The sequence below is a fragment of the Calliopsis andreniformis genome, chromosome 6 (assembly GCF_051401765.1).
Source record: "Calliopsis andreniformis isolate RMS-2024a chromosome 6, iyCalAndr_principal, whole genome shotgun sequence".
NCBI lineage: Eukaryota > Metazoa > Arthropoda > Insecta > Hymenoptera > Andrenidae > Calliopsis > Calliopsis andreniformis.
Window position 1 is genome coordinate 8,800,432 of NC_135067.1, and position 20,640 is coordinate 8,821,071.

The 20,640-nt window shown below is 41.4% G+C and overlaps 1 protein-coding gene across 1 annotated transcript in view; it reads right to left on the reverse strand.

Annotated features, from left to right (window-relative positions):
* Nucleotides 1-6,578: 6,578 nt before the first annotated feature.
* Brat (tripartite motif-containing protein brain tumor) overlaps nucleotides 6,579-20,640 on the reverse strand; it is a 93,340-nt gene continuing 79,278 nt past the window's right edge. Inside the window, exon 2 of the mRNA XM_076380794.1 lies at nucleotides 6,579-11,546. Within this exon, the coding sequence (XP_076236909.1) occupies nucleotides 9,134-11,527 (2,394 nt within the window). The 5' untranslated portion in view covers nucleotides 11,528-11,546 and the 3' untranslated portion in view covers nucleotides 6,579-9,133. The remainder of the gene's footprint in view (nucleotides 11,547-20,640) is intronic.

Below are 20,640 nucleotides of genomic sequence, written 5' to 3' on the forward strand. Positions count from 1 at the left end.
TTAATCCTGACCCCGCGTCCTTCGACCGAAGGAGACAAAGGGACGTTCTGCTCGACCTTGAGAAGATGGCGCCCTCTGCGAGCCATTTCCAGCGAGGAAACTAACCTCGAAATCGTTCGTAGGAAGCTACGCCGGGTTTTCCCAAAACTTTCCTTCCTAAATAGCCTCTTACACGAGGGAATGTAATCGCACCATCCTGCTGAGAGTCAAACGATCTCGATAAAAATGTTCAACTGCGAGTAGAAAGAATTCGCCGGCGAAGGGCTGCCTTCGCTCAAGTCTATTTTGATTTGTCAGTTTCACTGAGTTACTTGGACAATTGCTGGCCTCCTTTCTTCGATTCTACCGAGGAGAAACTCTTTGTCCCGTTTTTTCATCTACGCGAGGGGTACTTTGGAGCCCCCTCGAGTATCATTGTCCCTTTTTTAGTGTTCGAAAATTTGATTACTGTGTTGCTTGTTGGGGCTGGCTTCCATATTCTTCAGAAGTATGATTAAATATCTTCTTGCGATATTTCGCATGATATTCGAGAAGGAAGAATAGTGAACAATAATAGAGAGAAGCAGAACATGCTGTACTAATGAATATGCTAAAACAAAAGAAAGTTTCAAATATTTCTGATTGTTTTTCAAGTACAGGTTGGTACATTTCACAGCATTCCATATCGTTCAGCTTCACTCTATTTTTCGTCATCTCTGTACCCAACATGGCATATTGATTTTAAATTCAAGGTTACCCTCGTATTTTGAGACACTAAAATTCAATAGAAAAATGAAGACTCGCATAGTCGCGAGTAGAAATGTAACACTATTCTCAAACCCCACAAAGTCGAATGACATACTGAACCTTCGATCTATAGAGATCAAATATATCGATCGACACTTTGACGAGTTCGTCTGGAAAAAAAAGCAACGGTTTGGTTTTCTCGAGTTTCTCCTCCATTTCGGTATCGCCAATTAATGCGCGCCTCGCGTACTCGCACGTCATCATAGTAATCGTAATCATGAGAGTAATAATACAGTGATAATTAATACGTGTATATCGCTTACGGCCTAAGTCGCGATCGATCGACGCCGATGAAACCATACCTCGACACGGAGAGTTTCATCGTCGTCCCTACGATCGGTTTTAATCGTTACTTCGTTACAATCGTGTAATTATTTTACCAGTGTTAAAACGGCTTTCTCGACTATAATACGATAACTAGGCATGCAACAATATCTGAAGTGATTACTTTTTGTTCTCTAAGTTAAAAATAGTGCTTTCAGTCGTACTACTTGACTTTCATTGGCATTCCTCTCACTCTATCTCTCTTTCTCCCTCTTTCACATCCATCCACGCCTTGGTTACGCACGCATTTGGTTCCCCTTCGACTCCCATTTCTATCTCTCTCTCTCTCACGCGCACGCGCACTCGCACGACCATTCTCCCTCATTCTCACGCTCACGCTCGCTTACGTCTCTTTCGCGTCATCTCACTTTAGTCGTCTCTCTGGTTTTTCGTTTCTCTTTCATAAAGTAACATTACTTGGGCCCGGGGAGAGTATAACTTTTTTGTTCTCATTGTTTTTTTTTTCCTCGTGATTACGCACAGAGTCGTCGCGCGCCGCTAATAATGTTTCCGTCGAATGGATCTGTTTCCCGCACGCCGATGTCGGTTCTCTTTCGCATCCTGCGTCGTGCTACTGTTTCGAAAATCTCTTTAGCCTCCTTGCGGAGCTGGAATGAGGAATCGCACCTCGAACAACGTTCCTCGGATCGTACCACGTTCGCGTAGCATTTTCGTTTACGGAAAGAAAAAGCTTCGTTTCTTCTCGCTGCATTCGCCCTCCCTCTCTCTTCCATCCCCGGTTAACTGATCGCGCGCGTCACGCGCCACCCGACGATGCTCGACGTAGTCGCTACAAAATACGCACACGCTGCGAACGTACAAAAATATATTATGCGACATCTATAATCCGCTATAGGTTTCTAAAAACTCGTTTTTTTTTTTCATTATTATTAATTCATCGGCAATCGACACCGTCGAGCATCGTGGAACTTTCTGCGAGCTGGCTATCGTCTTCTCGATCGACTGCTGCCTTTTAATCTCTCGCTTTTCGACTTAACTTTCGTAGTTATTTTTCTCTCTCGGTACATGGAATCGAAAGTTTCTTGAAATTGATTTTTTTATGATACTGATGTTTGAGTTTGAAGTTTGAACGTTAGCCATGCGTGTTCGAATGCAATTGCGAAAATGAGAAACGAGTTGAAAGAGAAATATGGTCGAGTTGAAACTTGAACGATAGTTGATAAACGAGGAATTTTCCTTGAATTTTTGATTTTTCGAAAATTAACCCTTTGTCTTGTACGAATGAGTCACAGTGGAATTGCGATTTATGTTTCAAATATTGAAGCAAACGTCACGTCATTGAACTTAACCTCTTCAGGGATACTGCCTTATACCACTTATTTATTCAACAATGACATAACTCCAAATTTCGCTGTTTTGTGAATGACGATGTTATTTTGTTTTTCTGAAAATTATGAATTCTGAGTTATGTCACTGTTGCAGAAAATTAGCGAAATGTGTACATTGCAATTGTTAAAAATACCATGAATATTATGACGAATAAATATTCACGAGATCCCTCAACGATAAAACGAGGAATTTCGTTACGACATACACAGATATAATTATTCAACTGTTTCCTTCAATTTTAATAAATTCGTACCTAGAGAGGTTAAAACTCTTCGACAGTCATTAAATACAAGCGCGCCTATCAATAATCATTTATTTACGAATTTATTATTTATATTTTTCTGACTAAGAAAAATCGTAAGACAAAGGGTTAATAAATAACTAGATTTATTTGGGAGAGTGAATCAAAATTACGCCAAAGGACACAGCCAAACGACACATGCGATGACTTCGTTTCAACGTCCGCTACTTTTTGGAATCATTCTCGTTTCACGTTCTCAATAGCTCGTTTCTCGTTCATGGTGAGGCATTTCCTCCTGCCAAGATCTAACCAGCGGTAACCAAGCATGAAATAAGGCTCGCTGTGAGAGAGCTCGCTGACCTGTCCGTTTTAAATTCCGGAGGGTTTCAATTATCGCGGTAAACATCGAAACGAACCCTTCGCCTTTCTCACGGTTACAATGCTACGCATTCAAGCTCTCGTTCGAGCGCCTTAGGAAATCCAATGCCTTCTCACGGCTGTTCAACTAACTAAAATGCATCGTGTTTTTCTCGTCATATCTCCAGCGCGATTCTACGTTCGAAAAGGAAGAGGAATACACACGGAAACGCAAGTCTATGTACATTTTCGTTCATGACCAATCATAATACAAAAAAAAAAATAACTAGCACTAACTACTGTGTTACTAAATATGGAATGATTTTGGATGAGGAATGTTTAAGTCGAATGTCGAAGAAAAGAAGTATGAGAGATGAAATAAAAATTGATAAAATTGGAACAGACTAAGAACAAATTTCTATTGAATGTTATCAATTTTGTATGATAGTAGAGACACAAGTTTTACTAAATATTGTAACAGTGAAATGTCTTATTTTCTCCACAATTTGGTTTTAGTTTTCTCTGAGCACTTGTTTTGAAAGGGTATGTGGACAGGTTAAGTGCAGAAATATCGCGACAGTTTTAACTGTGAAATTTCCATCAGTTGCACAGGGTGCAGTATTTCATAGAAATTATTATCTTCTCTTTACGCTGAGTATATCACGTTTCGTGAATGAATATCGTAGGTATATTTGAGATCAAGCTTGTCCATCTACGTAAGAACCGTTTCGCGGCTAATCGTCCTTGAAACGGAAACAAAGGTCGGTTGGGAAAAGAGGGAGGACCTTGGGGGTGGGTGGTTGGATAGGGAAGCATACGAGAGATAAAAAAAATAAAACGAGGCAAGATGCCAACGGGTGTCGTGTAATGTGAACTGAAAATATTATTAAAAAGCATTTTACAACAAAAAATAACTAAAAAAACAAACAAAAATACGATTTACATTTAAATTAAGAACAATTGGGTTGTATCGTCTACAAATAATAACATAACAAACCAGTACAAAAAAAAGGAGAGAGAGTGTCGCATGTTCGTTTCCTTTTAATGTGTTTCTCGTTTCAATCCATCATTCCGTGGATGCAAGGAGCGCGCGCGCACACAGAAAGACACGCACAACACACGCACACACACACTTGCACATTCATACTTCGTTCCTTACTTTGGAAAAAATAATGCGTATCAATAAATGGTACTGTAGCGTTCTTTCCATATTTTTTTTTTGTTCGTGCGTCTCTTGAAGAAAGTAAAAAAGAGTGGCAATGAAAAAGAAATGGTAGTGACCGGCTAGCTGGCAAAAGGTAGCATGCTCTCGTTTTCGAATTTCATCTCTTTTTTTCTCCGGGTATAGAATCGTAAGAAACGTAATAATATCAATACAATAATAATTAATAATAATAATAATAATAATAATAATAGTAATAATAATAATAGCAATATGTAATAATAATAATAATAATAATAATAGTATAAGGGTAATAATATTAATATTAATAACTACGAATCAACACAGGCGTACGCGATTTAAATACTAATGGACAGATAAGTCGTGATGCGATCTCAATGGAATAAACCCCACAATTTATCGTTTCCAGAGGAGAGGGGGATCGATATTCAACTTTCCTCTATTTAACAAGAGACTTTTTGACAAACGTGGAGAAACAACGTCAGACCAGTATTCGTCGGAATCGATTCAATCATTACAATTAAGTAACTTTCAAACAAGAACTGATAAATATTAAATACTGGTGTTTTTTTGGTAGCGCGGTAGATAACAGAATAACATGAAAGTTTGATTGTGTTTCAACCGACGGTCCCTTTCCTTGGCCATTCTCTCTTGTCTACACCGAAAATAAAAAAGAAATCCTGTTTTCGTCCTTATTCGTCCGTCGAGTACGTCGTCGCTTGGAAATTAGCTAGAATACTGCAAAACGGGCACGACGACTACTAAACACGAGATTCAGACTGTGGTTCAACGTTCTAATCGGCGAACAAACACTTTTCTTCCTTACTGTTTGAAGCCACGCCCAAACTTAACGAATGTGCACGAAGGGACCCGAAGGGACACGATTATTTGCTCATGCTGTAGCGTTCGTTCGTGTTTCTTCGTAATCTTGTAATCTCTCGTCAAGTTTGGGTATGTTCTGACGCGTCAAGCAAGTCTAATAGGTCATCATCCTGAGAAAAAGCGTCGAACTACCTGTTCGTTGCATTGTCTCGTAAATACGAACGAATAAGCGATAGGTAGCTATGGCGCGCGTTTCAGTCGGGTGAAGTTGATCGCTGATCGACAAAAATCGAGAAAAATAAGCTGATCTCGAGTCGAATAACAACGACGAATTGCCGAGGATCATCTTTGTCAATCTATTTTGATTTCTGTTTCGAACATGAATTAAGTCATGGAATCAATGGGCATGATTTCGAAGGTTCAAAACGTTCGTAACACTAAAAGTTATCTCACAGCACAGAGGATATACGACTAACAACTTTCTATTACAGTACTTATTTTCCTAGATACGTTTAAGTTCTTTCGACTGTGAACTTAAATCTTACACGATTCGCTACTAATTACCAATACCAACTTAGAAATATTAATTTCCTACTGACTTTAAGCTTCAAACGATGACGATATTTAATTGAAAGACAAAGTTGTCCACCGAGTTCACGAAAGATCATCGCGTTTAAAATGACTAAAAAAATAATCAAGTATCGTTAAAAAGGGCTGACAAAATGTATGCGTCCAAAATACGTAACAACGACTTCGTAAACTCCAGGGACAATTGTCGACTCAACAAGTTTTTTTTCGAGCGATATCAAAGGTTGTTTCTAAGCAAAAAAGAACACCCGAAAATTCTGGACCGGCACGAGGACTTTCCAGAACTTCCGGGGAATATGAAGGAACACGAACCAGTATAATCTAATACAAAGTTTAATAACGATACGAAAGATCCTCGTAATTCGTGGTTCTCGTTGTTCGACGTCGAGAAAACTACTGCGCCATCTAGCCTTGTTACGTATCAAAAATGCGTACTCTATGAGAGAATGGTTAGGTACTTTGCATCGTACGTGCGTTTCGAGAAACCGTCACACTTTTTCGACCTCTGGCACTGAGGCATTTAAATAATGAATAGATAAAAAATAAAAATCATAATACAATAATAATAATACATACATACATACATACAATAATATAATAATAATAATGATAATGATGATAATAATAATAAAAAATAATAATATTACAATAGTAAACATGCATGAGGTCGCGTGGTAGGGCCCTAGCAGGGACCCCTCTTATCGTCGACTCATCCAACAAAATATATTAATACTATACAATCGAATTCACTAGTGCAAGTCGTTTTTACTGGTCGTACTAAGAAGATCGTGTTTGGAACAGGGAAGTAGTTGACAATAGTGGCGGTGATTGTGACGGCGGTTGAGTATGGTGGCGATAGTAGTTACCTATACAGAGGTTCACGAGCGTTGGCTGTTCAGAGATGCTTGGGACTCCCACTGTCTGAGTTTCGCGCATGCGCAGACGCTAGTAGGCGCGCGCAAGTCGCAAGACTCCCGAGGAGCAGGGAGAGGTAGTCAAATGGCGGTAGTGGGGGTTACTCCTCGCTGACCTTGAGCAGCCAACACTCGCGATCTCAACTATAGATGTATCTGTGTGATTGGGCAGGAATCGATGGAGAACTGAATTGCAGCGCAACGGGGAAACGTTAGCGGTGAAACATGTGGGAGGAATGAAGAGAGCAGATAGCTAAAGGGAAATAACTCCTTACATCGTTATTACAACTCACTACGACTACTTGCTACATTAACACCACTACGATTAAAGTCAGATCAAAAGAAGAATGAGAACAGAATGCTCGAGCGACGACTGCGCGGTCTCGTGACTCAGTTTTACCGTGAAGTATGCTGACTTGTCGCGCACACAGAGCGATATACGTAACTCTTTGTCAATGGCAGCAACCGTCGGTCGAACATATCTGGAAGGTCACCCCGAGGATCGGTTGAGGAAGACGAGAAAGAAGCACGTGCTTTATACAGTAGCTCTCCCGCTGTTGCTCTCGTCCGGAACTATTAATCCATTAACTACTACAAACAAAGACAACACATTAGTCATTCCTTTCTCGCGCATCGAACTCCCATCTTCCTTCACGACGGACCGCCCCCTGTGAGCGGCAATCATTCAAGGAAACAAAAACAATCAAATAAAAAAAATTGATATACAAATTCACGCACGCTTCACGTCTGTCCAGTGTACGTATGTTAGAGGGATAAACACTCGCGGAGGGTAAAAGGGATGTAATACAACAAACACTGAAAGAGAAAAACGAAAAGATCAGGATAGGATGGAGACTGAAGTAAATGAACAAGATGATGCTAGACTGTCGTCACTGTCATACGTTAAATATACCTTAAGGCGAATTTCCCTTGAAGGTGTCGTTGATCCTTACAAAAAAAAAAGAAAAAAAAATACACGTGTACATATAAATATAAAACGAACACTTGTTCAACCGTAAAAAAAAAAAATACGACGCACGTGGGAATGAGGAAGGGCTCTGGAAGAAGGACCTGTCCTTTAATCGCAACAACCTTCCGAAGGTCTAAAAACGAAGAGTATTCAACAAACGTTTCGAGCAACGATGCCGACTGATATCGTCGGCCATCATCGCTCCTCGATCCGCAGGTGATCTATGGTGCGGACGTCAGTCGAGTGCAGCGTGCTACTTTGAAAAAACGCGCGCGCGCGTGAGAGGAAGAGAGAGCGATGAAATATGGCTCCCACGCAGCATCGACCCCTAGGGGCGAGTCGACGACAGCGAAATCCGTTCGCTTTGGACCAGAGTCAAGACGAGGCCCAACGTTCGCGTCCGTTGAGCTTCGTTGCAAGCCGAGTTCGAGTCCCAAATTAAATTCGGAAGAATCGACAGTTAGAAGAATCGTGTTAGATACGGACGGGTATACATTCGTTTGCACGACCCAGGAGAGAAATGCTCGTAGAAACGTGATACGTTCGAGGTGCCCGGGAGAAACGCCCCCCTCGCGGCTTTCGATTAAACAGATGAAGAAAAGGAGGTTGGGGGGAGGATGAGGACAAGGGGAGACCAATGGTCCCTAAGGAGGAAAAGTAACAGGGTACAGAGGGGGGGGAGAAAAGAGGAGTAGTGTGACTAGCGGCGGCGAGCTCTACAACTAAACAACAACAACAGTATTTTCAGTTATAACAACATTAACAAGTAAGTTTTCCACGTATATGCGCTTACACGTCTCGTGTGTTTTCCGTGTTCGCGCGCACACGCGTACGTTATACACGCAACAAAGTGGGCGTTCCAAAGTCGCTTGCAGTTTATTTTTTCGTTTCCTTTCTTCCTTTTTTGTTTCTGCTCTTTTTCTTCGTTTCTCGTTAGAGCGGTTCGCGTGTACACGCGTGTGCGCATGCGCCTCAGGTAGGGCAGCATGCGCGCGCATCACGCCAGCGTCTATCATTGTCGGGTACCTTCTTTCCTTTCTCATTATTCCTTTTTCACATTTCTCTGTGGTCTCGAGAGCCTTCTGACGAGCGCGTCCTCGTCTCGAAAATGTCCCTGTTCTTTCTCGACGACACGTGCCACGCGGAAACGCGCGAACGCAGCGGCGCAAGGGAACGCGAACGTTCATCTCTGACGCGCCAGTGGCGCCCTCGTACCGGAAGTAACGCCGTCCATCTGCTCTGCGAGCATCTCGCGTGGATGAGCACACGAGTCGCGCGCGTATTCGCGCAAGGCATGTGACCTTGAATTTCGACAACTTGATTAGCATGTTCTCGCTCGCGTGCGCTTGGATTTCGTTTCTCGTAATCGGCGTCTTGTAGACAGGAGTGAGGTGGGTCGAGCGGGCGAAGGTGGATAGGCGAAGTGAGCACGAGCGGTGGTAGTAGGTGGGCGAAGAAGAAGTTAGGCAAGTGTAAGTAAAAAAAGATCGATGAGATCCTGGCCACGTGGCCGTTGAAACAATGGCGACAAAATTAACAACGACAACGATGAGAAAGACGATCGACGATCATTGTCGGCGCCGCGGCGTGTCGCTGCTCTACATGCCGATCGGTGGAACTTGTACGTAACGATAAATGTAGAGTCGGTAATCCTTGCTGGCCAACACGACCGATCCGTCGTCCATCAAGGCGACGTCAAAGCACTGGGCATGTTTCACCTTGCTCTCTAGGGCAGAAACCAGCTGACCGTCCTGCGTGAAGATCGTCAGATTGAAGTTATTATGATTGTCTGCTATCAGTATCTCGCCCACGGCATTGATGCCCACTCCGATGGGGTAATTCGTGATCCCTTCACCACCGATCTGCCGCAGATAAGCACCCTCGTAGTTGAACACCTTCACGCAGTGGGCGCGGTTGTCGCTGATGAAGATCTCCTGCTTATCGTTCACGACCACTCCGTTAGGGAACTCCAGGTGTTTCGAGCAGCCGAACTTCTGGAGAACGTTGCCAGCCTGATCGAAAATAATCACGCGCATCACTTTACACTCAACGACGACGATGCGTCCCTTGGAGTCGACCGTCACGCCACGCGGGTGCTGAAGGATGTTTGCTCCGAACTTGCGCACGAACTGACCATACTGGTTGTAGATCTGTATCTGATGAGTCGGCGATCGTTCAGTGACGATTATATCGCCCGATGTTTTCACCACGGCTACTCTGTTAGGGTACAGTAACTGTCCGTCTCGCTTGCCGCACTCTCCGAACTGGAATTTGAATCTGCCCTCTTTGTCGAAGATCTGGATTCGATGGTTGTTCGTGTCAGCGACAATGATGTCGTTCTGCGCGTTCACTGCCACTCCCGAAGGTTCGGTGAACTGTCCCTCCATCACGCCGAACTCCCCGAATTTGCAGTGGTAGATCATCTTCTGTCGTTTGATCTGTGATTTCGGTGGGAATATCGCTGCAGCGGACATAAGCTTGGATGTTAGGTCCAAAACAGAATCGCCTGATGCGGCGTTCGCAGCGACAGCGACTGATGTTGGCATCGGGAAGTGGTCGTTGTTGGTGACCACTGGGTAGGTGTCGCTGCCTCCGTTGCTCCACTTCTCGTAGGGGTTCGTGTTCATTCCGTTCAAGTTGAGATCACTGATAGTTGTGGAGAAGGGACCCAGGCTGTTGGCTGAGCTGAAGCGTTTGGTAATGACGCTGCTGTTGGTGTCGAACGATGAGGGGGACGTGGATGAAGCGCAGTTTGAAGTGGAGGATATCAGGCCGTTGCTATAAGGTCGGTCTAGAAGAAGACCTCCTAAGGAGCCAGCGCTACCTGGTCCATTGCTGTTGTTGCTGTTGCTATTGCTATTATTAGAGAGCGCAGTTGGTCGAGCAATGGGTGGCTGCTTCCCTATCGGTCCAGCGTTGTTCTCGTTGTTGCTTCGCACGTAACCGAACGTATTCCGCACTCCAACCTGTATGGCTTGATAGTTGCTAACGAATTCGAGGTCGACGGTATGATTACCGATATCAGGGGTGTAGTTCAGCAGCAACTGGAGCTTCGAGTCGAGGAGCTTCTTAACCATCAATACCTCGGTAACGGTGGTATATTTCGTCAGTCGCTCAACAAACTCGCAGGTCTGTAGCATCTTGTCAGCCATCTCGTTAGCTTTCTGCGTCAGGACACCTAGGGATATCTGTTTCGTGGAGAACACCGACTCCAGCTCCTTCAGCAGCTCTTGTTTGCGCTCCTCGAGCATGGATCGGTAGAATTGGAAGGTATCGTTGATCTCGTTCTGCGCTTTATGGTACTGAACTTGGAGACGCGCCGCGCCGTGGTCAGCTGCCTTCACAGCGGCTCTCACGTCCGCCGCCTTGGCTCTGCATTCCTGCACCACTCTCGCCATCGCTTCAAGCTGTTGCGTGCCGACTTCAGAGATGTGCGCGCAGTCGTGCAGCGGGCCGGGGTGGTCGGTGATGGTGCACTCCTTGCAGACCAGCACGGTGCACGTGCGACAGAAGTACTTGAGCAGCTCTTGCTTGTGTCGAAGGCAGTAGGGCACCTTCTCGCCGTTGCTGTTCCCGCCGTTGATCACCAGATTGTTCTTCGGGATTTCGGTGTTCGCTGAGCTGGTCACCGTCTCGAGCTTCGAGTCGCCGAGGTTCAGGACACGGTGGCCCTCGAAACAGTGCATGAACTGGTGCGCCATCACGCAGTTCGGGCAGAGGAAATTCGCGCAGTCGAAGCAACGCGCTACAGCGTCGGATTCGGTGGATTTGCAGCCGGTACAGCGTACGCCGCCGGCGCCTCCTAATCGGCACCGCGGGCAGGGCGCCTCTCCAGGTTTCTGAGAGTCAAGGCAAAGGTCGCAGCTGTCGACGTCGCAGATTGCCGAGTCGCTCGCAGGCGGGGAACTGCCGCTTACTGTAAGCGGAGACAGCGAGGCCAGGGACCCGATGGAATTCGCGCGCGATTCCAGCGAGAGTGTCGGCGAGGCCATCTTCAGTCAACCGGCATCCCTGATAACAGAAAGCAATATGATCGTTTTAATCTCTGACATTAATTCCTTTTTGTTTCTTAACTTAATTATTCTTGAACATTTCGCGATTGGATAATAGACAGTTTTGCTTTTTATTTCTTTTTCGTCGTCGTTGGGTATATAGAACTTACTCGACAACACGTGTCAGAAATTTTAAGGAGCGCTTTTACACGCCAAAAGGTCACAAAGAAAAATAATGGAATTATGTATGAGGTCTCGTTTTAGAATTATTAATTATTTAAAAAGTACGAAAGGTACGTGGGAAATGTGTTGACTTATTTTACTGACATCGCTGCATTTGATGTGAGTACTACACGCCGACAGTAAAAGTCTCGAAGTCAGACAGGTTTAATGATATGTTTTCACGTGACAGTAAATCGTGACTTTTATGGTTGTGACAGTAAATGTCATGACTTTTGTAGTCGCAAAAACCAGATGTCGTGTTGCTCTGACAACGAAACTTAATGCTGTTACACGCTATTGTACACTATTATGACAGCAGAAGTCATGGCTTTTACTGTCACGTGGAAACATATAAACGTATGACTAATGATTCATTTTATACAGTTTAATCACACTTGCCATAAACAGTAGACTTCTAGGAAATGAAATTTTAGATTACTTTAAGTTGTACAAATTACAGGTACAATAGTATAATTGATGATTACTAAAACACAACGCATTTCACATTTTCATTACGACTCCTTAACGAAGCATTTATAGATTTTATATTACACTTTAGTCCTACTTTACTTATAGAACACACTAGGGAAATTTATACGACAAACTGTAAAGCACCTTACAAATTTCAGAATCAATGATATAAAGAGAAAGAGAATGCATGAAAAGAGTGTTTAACTTTAGAGTATACATATTTTCAAGAGAAAATCATTTTAAACTCGAACAGAGGACACCCTGTATATTCTCTCATACTCTTACAACCAAAAGCATCTCCAAACTCCTATCCATGTTAATGCATCAAAAACGTAGCTAAATAGTTCCACCATCGTTCAACGTCGAAAACTAATTTGCTCGTCACGGCTCCTCGGCCAGCAACCATGGGTAATTGACGCGGCCAATGGGTGAATATTGACGCAAAAGCTAGTTACTCTTCGATCCATTGGCTGGTCACTCGCTAACACTTTTGCCCGCCGAGCTGCAGGCCGGAAGTTGTTTTTGACTCGACACAGGACCGTCTTCGCAAGCCTACTCCCACGCAACATCTTCCCTCTCTCTGTAACCCCTCTATTCCCTCTCTCTTCCATCGCCTCGCTGCCCTACGTCCGTCTCTCTTGCTCTTTATTTCCGCACCAGCAAACGATTCACGACGAAAGGATGTCGCCCCTCTAATTAAATCGCCCCGACTGTTCCAGTCGTGTTTCACGTGAGTGCTCGTGGGCAGATGGACAGATAGAGGAGGAACAGAGAGGGAGGAAGAGAGAGGGAGAAAAGGGGGCCGCGGTAGCTCGCGAGTCCAAGGTCACGAATACGAAGGTTATCGTACCCCCGTGGCTCAGTGTGAGTGGATTTATGGTGTTCGACGCGATGACACCTCCGCTTTTCCAATGAAGCCCGAAGAGCAGCGTTGTCGAAGAGGGAGACGCGCGCTCGGGAGGATGAGCCTCGCTGAGAGAAGGGTATCCGTTTGAGCGAGTGGAGGAGGGGCTCGAGGAGGAAGGGGGATGGCAAAAAGAGAATAATCGAACCGGTAGAACAAAGAGCGGCTGGTCGCTCCAGGAAACACTTCTGAAGTCGGGTTAGTTACTCTTCTCTATGGTACGGTGATGTCTTCGTGCAGGAATTTCGATCGAGTCTCGAGATAAAAGGTGAACGATCCTCAGGGAAATACGCGATGGAAAACTGAGCTCGGCGTGGCGAGCATTGCGAGGTGCATATGGCAGGTTATCCCGAAACGGAGTAGTTGAAATTAAGAATACATGTTTCTGTCGTAGAATATTATGCAAAGGCGATCAACTTGGAAGCTTTATAGTTTGTAACCGTAAATATGAGGACGAAGAAAGTGAATTCTTTAATCCCTTGAGTAGACATTGTCGACGTGTAGGTTAGGTGATCGATATATGCTCTGCGTTGAATGCATATAGGCGTTTGGGGAATATAATTAATGGATATGAGTGAAGGATGTCTGTACTAGGTGTATGCATTTTAAACATTCGATTTTTAACTATAAGAATTTAGTTAGATGAGACTCTATCTTATATTTAAAATATTCATAATCTGGAGATAGTCTAGGTCAAGATAAACAATGCTTTATCTTGCTTTATTTATAATACGAATTTATTTATGTTATGGAAAACAGCCAAAATTCATGATCCATTTTCTCGGGAATCATTGAAGGATTTTTAATCAAACTTTGACTGCGAAGTTTACTGATAGTGTAAATAAGTCAACTGATCAATTTTCTTTGTAAATCTTTTACAAAGGAAGTTTCATGACTTAATGGGTGAATAAGCAAGTGATGAATGACCACAAAGTATCTCATTAAATTTGCTTCTCTTTTTTGAAAGAAAATTAGTCAAAATGGATGAGAAATATAATTTTGGAGGATAGATACTTTCCGAGAAATAATGATGATTTATTTGTTAATCGATTTAGCTTATTCATATATTAAAGTAATGACACATTTAAATTTGACATCACAGTTAATATTCAACTAACTTCACAAATACCTCGTATCTACGTATTTTATTCATTATTAAAATTAATGACCCTGTTTATGGGACACGACATCATAGATAATTACCTTTTTTAATGACAACATTTAATTAAAGTAAAAATTGATGCTTCTCGAGTGTTCAGAATTAAATGAAGTTTTACTACACTATGCAACAAATAATAAAAAATTGATAATAAAAAAAAAAAAAAAAGACTTTTGACACCATTCTCATTGTAGATGCCCTTAACACATTGATTGCCATGCTAAATTCACTAAAAATTTTATCATAATAACAATGACATCAATACACACAAAAAATTAATTCCAATTCATTTGCCTCTTTATTCTATAGTCTTCCCTATCCTCTAGTTTCTCGACACGATAATTTTTTACCAATACCCATTACTGCATCAATTAATCATTCACAATGATATCAGTAAAAATTGTCATCTATACATGGATGACGTGGCATTGAACGCGTTGAGAGGTGTCATTGTCTCGTTGCAGGTAACTGCTCGTAAGAGATGGGGAAACTATGGAACGACGTCTATTTGAAACACGAAAGCATTGGAACGCGAAACGATAGGAAAACGTGGCTAAGAAGATTGAGAGGAACGATGGGAATAAGAGGGAGGGAAAGTGGTGATAGAAGAGCGAGGTGCTGGAGGCAGGCAGGGTGCGTGCGCCCCGATCGATGAACGTTGTTCAGGGGTCACGTCGTTTTCCTCTTGCCCCTTGGCTACTTCTGGAACCCTCCTCGGCTCTATCAACTCCCTAGCTCGCTCCCTACTCTCTGTTACGTTTCATGTTCACAGGATATTCGCGCGAGCGCATGCGCAGGATGGGGGCAACTACTTGTCTGCTTCAATCTACTGTGAAACCATGGATGGGAAAGATCTCGAATGTATCTTGTAGCGCGTGGTGAAAATTTCTTATTTGTCGTCGAGGCTGCTTGTTTCACGGGTATGGAAAAATATAGATTAGAATTATGACATTGAGAGAATTTGCGTAATGAGTTTACCAGTTTTATGAAGAATTAAAAGTATTTTCATATTAGTGAACATAGAATATGTTTCCTGCTGCTAGAATAACCGAAATAGTTTTAATTAACAGGAGGTAAAAGAGTAAGTTCGAAACTGATAAAAAAAGGATTGAAAATGATTTTTATTTTCACGATTTCTGTTGTTGTGAATTTTAGATTACAGTGAAGTTTAAATTTCAGTAAAACTAGTTGAAGTATTTGTCACTAATGTGTACAATATCTAAGAATTTACAAAGATATTAAGTTTGTATGAATAAAATAAATATATAACAATCAGTGTATTCCCAATTTTCCTACAAATACCCATTTCTTCAGAATTTGATTCTAGAAGCAATCTTAAATGTATAACCACTGACACCTGTTTCCTCCATTATCCTAATCCAACAGTCTTCTAAACAACGTTTGCCAAAATCGACGCTCTGAAGAGATTAAACAAAAATTCCCACCAATTTCAAGCGTAAATTTAATTCAACAGTAGCACAGACAGCAATCACGCGTTTCCTAGACGAATTAAGAAGCTCAGTAAATGGTAGCGCAATTAAAGTCGAATTCAAGCCAACAGGTCCGCGATTCACCGAATCGATAGCAGACGGTGAAATGACTGAAATCACTTATTCCCTCTCTCGTTAACAGAATAACCAGTGACAGGCAACGCAAACGGTCTAAAGCCCTGGGAAGTGGTGAGCACCGCGAGTGCCAGCTTTCGTCGTGTTCCTCTTTGCTTCCGAGGAAGAAGATAGCGGTTGCATCCTGGTCTGGGCGTTTTTACAACACCGCTCGGGACCCAGCGCCTATGTATACGGCAACGGCATTAATTCTGTTCCCTGTCTAAGCGATCGGATCTGCCTCGGAAGGAACACTCAAGGGCAAACCATAAATCTTGTCGCCCCTCGCCTCGGGTCACCTCCGCGAGCTGGTACCCAGCAATCGCGGCTAAGTGCAATTGAGAAAATCGCGAGAACCGACAAGACTGTGTTTGCGCAGCAGTGCATCCCCTTACGCATTATTACACGAACTGCAACGACGCCGAGTCGTGTCAACGACATTTACGTCGCCTTATTATATTTTTTTTTTACTCAAGTCTTGTCTCACGATTTTTCTGTAAGATTGTGAGGGTTTCATTTCTGTGGATTAATACTTTTTGAAGGGACTTTGGAGGGGGAGTTTATTAATATCTTTTGGATGCTTTTTTGGGGCTTATTTAGTATCTTTTGGATGCTTTTCTGGGGGATTCATTTTTTTTAAAGATTTTCTGTGGGATTAATGTCTTTTGGATGCTTCTTTGAGTGGACTAATTTTTTTTTGTAGATTTTTTGTGGGTTAATTTTTTTGGAAACTTTTTTTTGGGAATCAGAGTTCATACCGAATTGAACTACTTCGTATTTTTACATTTGAAATCCTTTTTTTGGGTAAGATGTATGTACGACAGACAAATACGAAATGGAAATATACATGTGAAGTGATTAATCGGTAGCTGAAATGTTACCACGAAAGAAATTAACTTTTGGCAAGTAGTTAAAATTTTGAAATAAGCGAAATGAAAATTTATACTTACAGGATTAATGAATTATAGTATTATTAAATATACATTGAAGTTCAAATAATTGTACCTTTTGTTTCTTGAAAGAGCGATCAATAAATTGAACTGACTGCAAAATGAAATAAATTGTTTGGCTTTTCTGTATTTTTGCATGTAGTTTTGTAAGGAATAATAATTCACACTTGTGTTGTTTAAACGCTATTCTACTGAAAACATGAAATTTATTTTGAAAACGTGAATTCCGAATAATGGGCTGATATTGTAGTATTAAAGAGCAACAATGAAGTGGAATGGAATATTTTAGTACCACTTTTATATTAGCGATGAAATACGTTTAATATAAATATGTGTATAAAACATTCTAAATTTATTTCTCCAAATTTTGTCTTAGTTTCAGCTTAAACAGAAATGGAAAAATATTCCTAAAATAAGAAGTTCCTCAAGGTTAACAACTATTGCATCATAAATGGAATTGAACTTAAATTATGGATAATTAAATTCAATTTAATAAAACAACCCTTAATACAAAATTAGTAGAAAATTATAACAGAGTAGACAGAATTTACTGTATTTCGAATACTAAAACGTAAGTGAAATATTTCACATGAAGTCAATCGAAACACAAAATGGAGAATTTATTTTACATGAAAGAAATTTTAGTATTTATTTTCCATGAAATAAATATTCGATAAGATAATTTTTTAAATCTGATCAAAAATATTTTCTTCTCACTACTCAATCTACAATTAACATACGCAATTTAATTTTTCATTTACAGTAAAACAAAAGTATTATTTTCATATTTAGTACCAAATATTTCCCTCATAAATTACAAATTTATACAATCTTCCCACTATTACAATACTATTAATCTTCCTCATAAATAAATACGATTCATGAAACTACCCTATAAATACGATTCATGAAACTACCCTAACACCGATAAAAAGTTAAAATTTCTAAACTATTTTACATTCTGAGAACTCCTCAGAGGTGCCTTGACCAAGAATAATTTATAATTCTCGGGAGAGGTGTAGCGGATCATCGAGAAGATGACTGGCAGCACTGTTGCCGAGGAAATAGCGGTACGTTTTCGAGCGAAGGTTGCAACCCTCGGTTGAATGTACTGTAGGAAGGGGTGGCGGACGGTGCGTCTGGTTTCTATGGAAACACTGCATCGACCATCCCAACCCTTCGACCGGGGTTTCGACGAGGGTCGAGTCCGTCACCGATGGTGGTGGGACCGACTGGGAGGGGGTAACCACCCCTAGAGAACGATAACTGCCAGTGCATCGCCCTTCGACGCAACGCAGCAATGCGTATTTCTCGTTTATAGGGTGATCAAAAAGTATTGCGGCACGCACATGGTCGGCCATTAAAATCGAGATATAACAATACCCTGCAAATTGCAAGAGTTTGGAGAGTACAGAGGTTTCGATAACTGGTCGACTGAATTGACCAGTTTATCTGCTGATGATAGAGATTTTTGGAACAATGATATTGGGGAAAATGTGTCAGAGAAATTATACGGCAAAATAGGATTAGCTATTGGGTGGTTTAAATGGAGATAGTTGGATTATTAGGCTGCAAACGTTTATACGAAATTTGTTTTGGTGGGATTTTGATAGAAATTTGTTTCATCTTTTAAATACTATGTGTACTTTGAATATTTTGTACATTTTTGCATATTATGTGTATTATTGACTCTTTTGCACAATTTCAGTTTCAAACGTGTATCCACTAGAAATTATCATTTTTATAGAAAAATAGACAGTTCTAATTACTTGTATCTTTTTCACATGTAGGAATTGAAATTCATTTCTTTCAATCTCAGTTCCCTCAAGTGATTAAATCATTAACGCTCGAATTATTTCAAAAAGATGTCCTCGATATTCCATAATTTCGCTGCTTGCAGCAACTCGCAGGAGTCAACACAATTACACATTCGCAGCGAACAGAGAACATAAATCTCGCAATTTCCCAAAGCCAGTGAAGCAGAAGCCACTTGGGAACAAAACAGCTCCACTTATTTTCATCAAGCGCCCCGGCTCATCGATAGTTCAATTTCGAAGTTAATGACAACCACACATCGGAGGGATTAAGAGTTTCCTGTGACACTGACCACCAATTTCAATGTCATTACCAAAATACACTTCTTCCCTCCAACGACAGGGAGGTTTGCCCACATAGCCTCGTCCATTTCATTAGCGAGTGTTCGTGAGTCACTGGATGGTCGAGGCTAATCTGGTCCAATTATTTAGCTTCCTCGCCATCGACGTAAATACGTTCGGCTTAACTCGAGGAATATTGAACTCTAAATCATCAGGCGGAAGTCTGAGAAGAGGTCCTCAAACCCACACGACTTACATGAAAAGTAATAAAACTACTCTTTGCCTGAAAAGTGACACAACTCAAAAAAGTATATTTACTAAAATATACTTTACATTAAACTGCTTCATGATGGCAATTCGTAAATCAGGTTTCCTAAATTGTCTCTCTTTTGAAGCAAACGTGTGATATTTATCCTGGGAAAGCTATTCGAGTAGGAACCTCAGGATGAATACTTTTTCGAGAATTTTTTGCAGAGAGGAAGTAGCTCAAAGTTATGTAACTTTTTTCGAGTTATGAGTTTGAGGGGACTCCCTTTCCCTATAATCCCAGGGTTGATTCGAAACAAAATAGGACCAGGGAAAGGGAGAAAGGCCGCTTTTTCCGTTGTCGGTTACAATTGCAATGAGTGTTGCAGCTGTATCGTATTTTTCAAGAGGGAGCGGAATGCAGCGAGGGGGTTGGGTTTAGGGGCGAGTATAGTGCCTCGTCGAGAAACTGTCTAAACCGAGACCCACTCAAGTGGACTACTGTGCGATACCCTTGAAGTCGTAAGCCGCCAAATGTGTTCTTTGCTACTTGCTGCAGGTCGTTATTTAGTCGCAATTACTTTCTTTCCTTAGACGTTTAACATAGTGCATGTACTTCTTGCAGTATTTAAACTTGAATATTTTTTTTCTTGGGCGAATCTCCTAACAACTTCAATATTATGTCAGCGGATCGACTTTCAAATTCACTTAGGAAAAAAATGCCAATTTGTGTGTGGTGGTCGATTACTGTTACTTCCCTTTTTTATTTTCACATGTAAGAAGATGTAGCACTATCAAACTGAAAAAATTTGATTTTATTTAAAAAAAACTAGCACTTTGTAACAGTACCATTCGTTTTCTTTTTTTAACAAGAAAATCAAAGGGGTGTTTTTAGTTTATTAGTGCTACTTATGATTTGTTATTTGTGACAGTGGGGTGGTGGGGACAGTAATCGGTCAGTACACAGTAATTGGTACCCTTACCCTATATACGCATTTCTCGTAAGTGATCACTTTACCATTATTTCCTATAAATACACTCTGACCTGATCTGACTGTTTCCCACGTATGAAGACACGGTAGCCATTGCTTGATAACCTTATTGATGAGTTCTCTAACAGACCCTGCACAAAACACCCTCCATTCCCTCTTTCCTTACAAAATCTCTTTACCATTAGCTGTCACAAATTATGAAATACAAATTTTGTAAAATTAAACATTTATGTATTTCTTTTGGTACACACCCCAAACTTTTCTATAAATTCCCAAATGAATATTATTTAAAATATAGCTCAGCTATCCATGGCTGTTTAACCTACCACTGAACATTTCAATGGCTTAGGGGATCTAAATTCTTGTTGCTTTTACGAAGTTGCGATTTTTCGATCAGATATGTGAAGACATAGTTCGTGTATAAACGAGTATCGATACAGTAAGAATCGAAAAAGTAATCTGCAGGATG